Here is a 9,657-nt window from a genome sequence, read left to right as displayed (position 1 = left end):
CTGTTCCAACTAAACCGATTTGATTTAATCGATTTTGATAACGTTGCACTTAACTGGACATGTTACCATCGCTATAGACCGTGTCCTTCCAATCAGGGTTAACATATTTTTTTTGGGATAAGTGTCAAATTCGACCTTATCATTTTCGAAGAGATGCCGATTTGACCATAAGTATGAAATGATACAAATTTATCCATAATATTTCAAAGATATATCAATTTTACCCATAAGTTAATGAAAAATTGAAAATTTGGTACCTTCCAAACATCTAATATGTCTAAGATATTTATTGTATTACTAACACAGTTAAAAAAACTGCTAAAATGCTAACAACTAAGTTTATTATATATATATATATATATATATATATATATATATAGATATATATAAATTAATCACATAAAAAACTGTCAAAATGTCGAAAATGTGTGTACTTACTAATATTGTTATATATATCCAATAAAAAATTTACGAAACTGTTTTAGTTTATTCATAAATTTGTTTGAAAGGTCCGATAAGACACTCAAATGATTATCAAGTCGGTCTGTTTTGTTCAAATGTTCCTTTAGACATAGGTAAAATAGATCTTGCTTAGAAATATGAGAAATAAGTTTATACAAATTCGTATAATAGAATCATATTTGTAATTTCTCAAAAACCATAGGTTAAAATTTCACAATTATCCCTGTTTTTTTATGTGCATTAATTATACTTTTAACAGTGTGACATGCATGCAAATCTCACTAAAAAAGACTATATTTGTATACAAGAAACAAGTATAAAAAATAAAAGTAGTAAGTGTAAGATGTAATATAAAAAAAATTGTCAACTCAAAAGTAAAAAGTATTTTTTTTTTCTTCTCTTTTGGTAACTTAAAAAGTCGACTTTGATTTCTTTAAACAAAATAAGGTCAGAACTAGGATAATTAGTAGCCACGAATGACAAGTACAATCAAGCAAATAGTGTTTGCTTAGCCAAATTATATATATAATAAAAATAAAGCATCATGATTATAGTGTGAGTTTATTGTTAATTTGGTTACTCAGTTTCAACTCCAAAAAATGGTTAAATACATCTGGAGTATTTGAATTTCACCTAAAAAACTGATTTCGTGTTTTTATTTATAAAATATTTCATTAATATTAATATGTAAACTTAAATTAATATTATCAACTTTTTAAGTTGTGCGTTAAAAAAAATTGAATAAATTAAAATATGTATCATTTTATATAAATGTAGACTACCAATACATAATTATAATACAATAACATGTTAAAAAACCAGATAACCAAATAGATCACATTAAACAAATTCATCAACCTTATAAAATATTATCGTAAGTTCAAAATTCAATAAAAAAATTTTGTGGCAAATTTACCCCCAAATTAGTACTATCATCAAAATAAATATAATACATGATGATATCTCATATGTCATGATAAAAAAAAAAATAGAAAAGTGAGACACAAAACAGTCAAAAGATCCAAATTATCATAGTATATGTTTACTAATTATTCTTATACATCATGTCCATGATTCATATTTATGTATACTTTACTAGATTAAACGGTATACTATTATTTACCATTCTCTTTGAGGATTATAAACATGTCTCTAGGTAGCTCCAAATGTTGGTGTTTTACCTCTCGAGTTTCATTGGCCTGGCTTGAACACTTCATGCTCCATAAGGACATGGCGGAAGTGGCAGCGATGACCATAAGGACAGATATCACCAGCAAGGACCATTCTGCATACCTCAGTCTTGTAACGAGGATGGCGGATGACAGGGCGAAGCTCTTTAATGCCATGGGCGAACTGGCAGTGCTCACCGTATGGACAATCGCCTGTCTCCTGCCATTTGTTGCATAATTCAGTCTTGAACATTCCTTGGTTGTAGACTTCAAGCTCAAGCGGCTCCTCTTCCATTTTCCCGCCAGGAACATATACCTTTTGCTGCACATAGCATCATGATCATTATCCTCAAACTCAATCACAAGTGTTAAAACAAAGCTCTACTTTGATATCTCGTTACTGGCTACGTGTCCTATATATCTAAACCGTTCTATTCCTGTTCCTAAATATATCAAAAATTTCCCAATGATTTTCCTCTCATAATAAACGAGAAATTATACTGAATAAATAACCGGTGAACTTCATGTAAAACAGTTAATAAAATAATAGTATTAGTGAAAAGAGAAAGAATGACAGAGAAAATACTGAAATAAAATTAGTTTGATTAATTAAGTAAAAAGGTGAAGAAGAAAGGTAATACGTACGGCTGTTTTGAGTGGACAGGTTTTAGGCCGAGTCACTCCACGAGTCTTCTTGGCGCTAGCTTCGCCTAACTTCACGTAGCCATTGGACCTCACAGAAATACTTTTAGGCAGCGATGTCCTCTCCGATGTTTCCCCATTCTGAACATCAATCACGCTAGTTGGACTTTCGTCGTCGCACACTTCGTCTCCTCCATTGCCGGAAATGTTGTACAACTTATCGAAATCATTCAGGATCTCCAATGGCGTCTTATCGTATTCAGCTGAGAGACAATGATTCTGGACCGAAGCTTGGATGAGGCAGCTCAAGTGATCGCTGAGTTCGCGATTCGCGGATCGGAGAGCAGCATTTTCCAGCCGCAGTGACTCTACTTCTCTGGCCGCCTCACGAAGGCGCGTGAAGAAAAGTGCGTTGCGATTTATGAGGTCTTGTTTTTCCATCCTAAAGCGAGAATCCACAACTGGCGCAAGAAGGCGGTACTGATTGGGGCTATAAACGGAGTTAAAGTGCACTTCGTTTGGCAGGTAGCCTCTGGATTGGCTATGGATGGCCCGATCGTCTTTAACGGTACTGGAAGCAGCGCCGATTTGCATTTCCGATGAAACTATTATGCTTCTTTTCGCTGAAAATGAACAAAAAAATAAAAAATAAAATCAAGAAGTAAACAATTAATATCTACAAAAAGCTAGAATACTTCACGAAAACCAACAGAAACCTAGCGGTTAGAATATTGTAATATCGATAGGAAAACAAAGATAAATGCGATACAGAAAACGTAAATCACAGTTCAGTTTGGATCTAATGTTTTGGCTACGCTAGAAAGAGCTAAGATAATGAATATCAGCATTATATAACAGAAGGCATATTAGCAAAATTATGCTTTATTGAGAAAAAAACAGGGCCATAGTGTTCAATGATATGATTTCTACAATGAAACAAGGATCGGAAAATGAAATTAAGTTTTCGTCAATAATATCAATGGTCAGTTAGAAGCATCTGATCTGAAAAATTAAAGAAGTGTAATAGAAACATACAGTGTAGAAATGAGCTGAAACTCGCACCTGAAGCTGTAGAGAAGAGAGAAGGTTGGCTATGGTAGATGCTCTGGCGCAAAGAGAGAAGGAAGATGTTTTATTGGAGGAGAGAAAATTGGAGGGAAATAAAAGGAGCATATGTTTGGTGCCAGGGGATATTGAGAAACTAAAATCTAAAACCGTTTTGAAACAAACTTTTGTAGCCGGATTTACCCCTCTCTTTAATTGTAAATGTTACTCTTTTACCTCTATACCCTTATTCCTGGCCCTTGTTTAGTATTTATGTGGATGCCATGAGCGATCTGAGACGTTGTGATGTCCAACAAGGGGTGATTGGGTCCCTTTCTCTGACTTATTAAAGCAGCCAGATTTTAGTTTTAGATTATGTTCATCACACAAACAAAACAGGGGAATGTTCAACCAAGAGAGGCCATTGGCAGGTACGAATTTGGGAGGGTAAATTCGTCTAGTTCACTTCAGTATCCTAGGATTGGACCCTTTTACCAAAATGCCCTCCTAATAGAATTGTGCACTTTCTTTTTTGTCCACACGAACGTAAACCTTGTGACACTCTATTTCGAATATAATACTAATATGAAAGTGAATTACTATAACTTTTCTGATGTATAGAATATATACCTGTGAATAATTTATCACCCTCAAATAAATTTTTTTTATAACACGGAGATTAATCTTTTTATTTTAAAAAATATATTATAAGATTTTTCTTTTTTATCAATATTAACCTTTTAGTTATTTATCTATTTTTTTTAATTTTTAATTAAATATATTTTAGTTTCTAAAACAGTCATAATACAATATAAAATATAAAATGATCATGTTACTATGTTATTTTCTTATATATTATTAGAAAAAATAAATTGATAAGAAAATAAGAAAAACAATATAAAATAACCGATACATAGATTTAAGTTTCGGCAATGCGCTCTACTCAATTGGCAATGAAGACTGAACATTATTCCACTAGAGAAATGAAAATGGTAAAAAAAAAATAGAGAAAGTAATATTAAAAATCCCTTAACCCTAATAATTTTGGATTTTCACAAGTGCATAAACCTCTGGCAAGTATCCAAAAAGATTGTTTGTAGATAGTTGTGTGACTTCTCGCTTTTTTCAACAGTAAGGACTTTCACCATCCGGGGACCGGCTTAGGCTTTCGCGAAAGCACCTTTGGGCGGAGGCTTAGTTTTGGCTTAATCCAGTAGAGATATTCAAAAATAATTCGATTAATTATCTGAATTTAAAAAGTGTTTTGTTAATTTTATAAATTTATTAAGGTGATTTATTAGTCACGTTTGTGTCATCTTACTTTTATATTTCAATTTGTCCAAATTGTTCCATGTTTTGCCCCTTGAATTTAAAGAGTTAATCACACCACTATAAATAAGTTCGATGGACTAGAGAGACACTCTATAAATTTAAGAGTGTGTTCAAATTTTTGAATCAAGCACAAAAAGCTCCTAATATATATATATATACAAATATAGGTAAATAACTTATTAGTTTCTACATTTTTACATTACATACTGTTAGTTCTCGTATTTTAATAATATATTGTTTAGTAATTAATTTTATTGTATTTAACAGTTTAATTTCTTTAATAATTTAAATATTTCAAGACTAAATGATTAAATAGAACAAAAGGTAAAAACTAAATAGTATATTATTAAAATTCGAACATATTGAGATTAATAAATTATTTATCCTATGTATAAAAAAGAAGCTAAGATATGGAGTTGCGGTTAGAGAAAGAAGCATTGATTAGAATAATGGGTGGGTTGATTTAGAAGTTAATAAGAAGAGAAATGCAATAGTAATAGTAATAGCCAATTAAAATTGAAGTGAAGACTATGGGATTGGGACATACATATATGAAGATCCAATCCAGAAAGATAAAAGTCATGATGTTTTTATTGTTACAAGACATAGACTTTGCTTCTTTCTCACAATTATAACTACCTCCAAATATATTGTTTACATTACATATATAATTATAGCGGTTGGTCATATTCTCCCCAACACAAATCAAATCAAATCATGCATCTTTTGTTAATGTATAGTATATGGGTTTCTCTGTCATTTTCATTCAAAGTTTGGTCATCTCACTTTCCTTATTTTGTTTCATCGCAAACTTTTTTAATAATAAAAACATCTGCTGCACCAAATATAATTTTCATTTACTTCTCCAACTTTATTCATTAAATACAAGTATCAGACTAACTACTTAACACTTCATTCCAATTTGATCATTTTCATACTCATACTCAACTCAACCATACGCTAATCTTACAGTTACCAAAACTTTTCTAAAAACTAATTTATTTTCATGAAATGACCTGTCAAAGGCTCAGTTTGCCAATCTGCTTAAGCAAGTACAAAAAGCTCTGTTAGAAGAAGAATTGGTTGAATTGAAGAATAAACAAACAGCTCTGGATCACTCCAGTTTTATGTACAAAAACCACTGCAAACAAGATTAATTCCTCAGTAGCTCCTTGTTATATCAATGCTATCAGAATCATACTCTTCTGTTTTCGCTAATCGTCCTTTTACTCGCTTCCGAACATCAATTCCCGCTTTCCTGGGTGCATACCAAGTTTGCTTTTCTTTCCTGGACATAAATGTACTCATCATATCTCTCAACACCAGCAAGAAATTTCAGATGCAAAAACATAAGTTCATCTGTCTATAGGTTTCACAAGTTAATAACTTTTCCTTTCATTTACACAGTTGGACTGCAGCTCACATTGCAAAAGATGCCTGAAATGTTACATTGCTTTTGCCCTAAGAATCTAAACCTTCAAGTTTTAACTTTTCAAAGTTTGAGGTACAATTTCTAAGTAAATCTACCAGTACTAAAGAGGTCATTTTGACTAATGTTGTTCCAAATTTTGACACACACCATAACAATTACATGGCTAATGTTGTAAATGATTCTGCACATGTTGGAGGATGGGAAATCTGAGCACAATTCCAAAATGTACAATATATTCAAAACCTTTAGGTTAGTCCAGTGATGATTTCGGAATGACCTTACAAGTAAATTTATTGGTTGTTATATTTAAAACCTGACAGAAGAGTTAAAACTGATTCTTACATTCGGTTTTTCTTCTCCTTGTACCTTTTCATTGTAACATCTTTGGCTTCTGAATGTAAGCCCTCCAGGTCAGATGAGTGGTATGAACCTTCTGCCCCTGTGATAAACGGTGAAAGACCGCTATCAAGACATCCAATGCCACCGCCATCAGCACTAAACCTTGACATGGAGAATGACATGGTTGAATAAGATGGTTCAATTGTCTGATGATAATCCAGACTCCCTGGAAAGGCGAAAGTTTGATTCGAAGGACTCGTATCTTCATTCATGCAAACAGGCTGACTAACATAAACAGCCGATGCAACAGAAGGATCCTGTCATTATTTGAAGTTAGAACAGACAAACAGAACAGAAACAACAGAGAAAGAGCAACCAATATTACCACTCGTTTTCCTGCATTTCTGTTATGTGATGTATCAAGGGACATATCCTTTTCTACAGAGGAGAAGGATGCATTCTTTTCATCAAGCAGTCCCCTAATCGGGTCTTGTTCAGTTCCAAACAGTTCTTCAAAGTTGCGAAAAGTAATATCGACGTCTGGTATATTAAAATCATCATGGCATAAAATGTCTTCACAGACCCCAAGGTCTTGCATGTTCTGAGACCACAACTGCAGAAATACATTTGTGGTTATTTTCAATGACTAGAATAGGAAAAAGAAAATGAGCGTGCAACAGGCGAAACATGTTCACTGATTTAAGTCTAAGTGCTTAGAACAAACCTGATCACAAAACGACTCTCCGACTAAAGGATTTGCTGCAGTTGTAGGCAAGGGTGAATCCTCTGATTGAGCAAATGACAAAGGCAAAGAATCTCGAAGCAGACATTCAGCATTATCAGGGTCTTGTTGTGCATGATTAACACTGTCATCGTATTTCTTTGAGTTCTTAAATACTGAGGAAGATACATCTGTTTCTTCTAAACTGCTCATCAGAGGTGAAGAACTGTTGTCTACCTCAGTCAGCTGAAGTTTCTTCAAATCAAGAATCTGTTGCAGAATAAAGCCAATATTTTGCTGTTTTTGGCCTTTGTATAATTTCTGTGAGATGAACCATATCATTAGGAGCACAAAGAAAAACGAAGTGTAGTTTGCAATCCATTAAATACCAACTGGGTTCAGAAATCAAATTTTATGTACTGATGAGATCTTGTGACAAATTACTATCATATAATTTATGTAGAAGCTGGGACAAAGAAAATAAAAATGTCTCTTGTATTTTTAGAAGTTTGCAACAAGTGAAGGATCAAAGTCGTACACCTTTTTCAGAAAAAGAAAGAAAGAAGATGATGCTTAGTTGATCATTCCCAACAGTACAATTTAAAGAAAATGTGTAATAGAATCAAACAAAACACTTTTGAAAATTATGCTTATTACCACTACTTTTATTTACTCTAAAGACAAATTCTGAACACATGAATAAAAGCAGCATATCACTATATCAGCATTTACCAATAGTCTCATCCTTCAGAATAGTGATGGATTAGAAGATACTACAGCCCGGGAACATATCTAGCAGAAACAGGGCGGGGCAGAAATCATGATTACGAACTTGTATAAACATAGAACCTATTGTACATTTAATTATAGGAATCTTAGCTTTTGAATTAATAATAGCACAATTAGCATGCTAAAACTTGGAATTTTTTCAATGCAAAATAAAGTTGATGAATCTAGGATCTGCCCTATACGTTAATAACAAGAAATTGAACCGTGAGATTGGGCTCACCTCAGTTTGTTTACTTCCAAATCCCTCTTCTGTTTGTGCACCTGAGACCAAAGTTGAATAGTTCAGCTTAGATGTTCTTGAAGTGCTTCCAATACTCAGGTGAGTCTCTATAGGGAACTCGAAGGTCGCCTTGCTAGGTTGCGCAGAAGTAGTACGTGGAGCCGAAAATAACTGTAGCTGACCAGCAATTTTATCAAACTCATCAAATGCAAAACCCCATAATGCTGCAAAATCTTTAGCAGAAGGACATCCGGTATAGCTGCTGAGAATCCGCTTCTGATGCGGGGAAGACCGTACATGAATGCTGTGGTCACAAGTAGAACACACAAACATCCGGTGATCCAAACAACGAGCATAAGCTGGGTGATTTCTACAGGAGTCGCATAGGAGGGTACGGAGATGTCTGTTGGAGAGTGAATTAGCTGAATGGACTTTTGCATCACAGGAAAGGCAAAGAAATGCTGCATCAGCCTTGCAATAAACAACTGGCTTCAACGCTGCACAGAACTCACAAATTTTGTCCATCTTATTGTTTCCTTTCGGGATCATAAAAATCATGGACCTTATAGATTAACAAAGTTTCAGTTCTCAACTTGAATTCACATAATTCCACACCATTGATAACTGCCCTTTTTGGCAAGAGTTTCTATACATCTCATCTTCATAGTTTAACATGGTTAACTTCAAGTTCAACCAAGAAAACATCATCAATTAACAATTTGTTAATGGCATCTTAATCAACTTAACATGTAGCAATCGTTAGTTTACAAATATATAATCCATGAACTCCAAAAGGAAAGGTTTTGAAGAAAATTATAAAAATTAAAAGGTTGTGGAAATAGGGAGAAGATCTTAACTAAAAGATGGAAAAATTAATGTATAAATCAGAGATTTAACATAGAGGATAATAGAATCAAAATCTCATTTATAGAAAGAAATAGAGCAATTGAAATCTTAAACATCCAATGAGGAAGATTAAGAAAAAGGTACCTGTTAAATAAAAATAAATGAGAAAGGAAGATGGGGCTCAGGCAGATGTGGAAGTGGAACTAACTGAAATATCTTTCAAATAATAAGCCTCTCATCTCATATCATATCATCTCAGCCTTTTTTTTGAATCCATGAAAACGAAGTGTGTATTATCTATCTAGGAGAGAAGGGTGTAAGTTTAGTAACTTTGGCTTTAAGAGGTGATGTGGAAGAAGGGAAGGATGAACTTTTATGACATGGAAGTGAATGGGGCTGTCAAAAGTGGGGACCCACTGGACGTTATCCATGTGCATGTGATTCTCAACTCAATCTGAACTCTTCTCCTCTCTTCTCTTCTTAATTATGCGTCATCATGTCATGTGATCCGCAACTTTACCTTCTCTACCCAATCATTTCCTTCCACGTATCTTCACCAGTTTAGGGCATCACTGCCACTCTCCCGGCGCCTTACTCCGACCTTTCAACCCAATCCTATCCCATCCCATCAAATCATTCCATTATTATAATATATTTATTT

At 33.6% G+C, this 9,657-nt stretch overlaps 2 protein-coding genes across 7 annotated transcripts; both read right to left on the bottom strand.

The window, feature by feature from the left end:
• Nucleotides 1-1,534: 1,534 nt before the first annotated feature.
• LOC136208262 (zinc finger CCCH domain-containing protein 15) lies at nt 1,535-3,421 on the bottom strand. Of its 2 annotated transcripts, none has more exons than XM_065999149.1 (3): nt 3,336-3,421; nt 2,277-2,896; nt 1,535-1,953 (listed from the first exon to the last, which is right to left on the bottom strand). In XM_065999149.1, exons 2-3 carry the CDS (start codon nt 2,865-2,867, stop codon nt 1,654-1,656), a joined length of 891 nt encoding a protein of 296 aa, XP_065855221.1. In that variant the 5' UTR covers nt 2,868-2,896; nt 3,336-3,421; the 3' UTR covers nt 1,535-1,653. The 2 variants fall into 2 exon arrangements, with proteins under 2 accessions (XP_065855221.1, XP_065855165.1); XM_065999093.1 differs by having other exon boundaries at nt 3,309-3,419.
• Nucleotides 3,422-5,560: 2,139 nt separating this feature from the next.
• LOC136235578 (zinc finger protein CONSTANS-LIKE 9) lies at nt 5,561-9,471 on the bottom strand. 5 transcript variants are annotated; one of them, XM_066025381.1, is made up of 6 exons: nt 9,141-9,471; nt 8,151-8,831; nt 7,145-7,462; nt 6,806-7,033; nt 6,448-6,737; nt 5,561-5,937 (listed from the first exon to the last, which is right to left on the bottom strand). In XM_066025381.1, the coding sequence occupies exons 2-6, from the start codon at nt 8,706-8,708 to the stop codon at nt 5,811-5,813; spliced, it is 1,521 nt and encodes a 506-aa protein (XP_065881453.1). In that variant the 5' UTR covers nt 8,709-8,831; nt 9,141-9,471; the 3' UTR covers nt 5,561-5,810. The 5 variants fall into 5 exon arrangements, with proteins under 5 accessions (XP_065881453.1, XP_065881431.1, XP_065881447.1 ...); XM_066025359.1 differs by having other exon boundaries at nt 6,424-6,737; nt 9,141-9,468; XM_066025375.1 differs by having other exon boundaries at nt 6,424-6,737; nt 8,151-8,712; nt 9,141-9,468.
• Nucleotides 9,472-9,657: the final 186 nt, after the last annotated feature.

The sequence above is a fragment of the Euphorbia lathyris genome, chromosome 1, assembly GCF_963576675.1.
Source record: "Euphorbia lathyris chromosome 1, ddEupLath1.1, whole genome shotgun sequence".
Lineage (NCBI taxonomy): Eukaryota > Viridiplantae > Streptophyta > Magnoliopsida > Malpighiales > Euphorbiaceae > Euphorbia > Euphorbia lathyris.
This window is presented reverse-complemented; position numbering and strand designations above follow the sequence as displayed.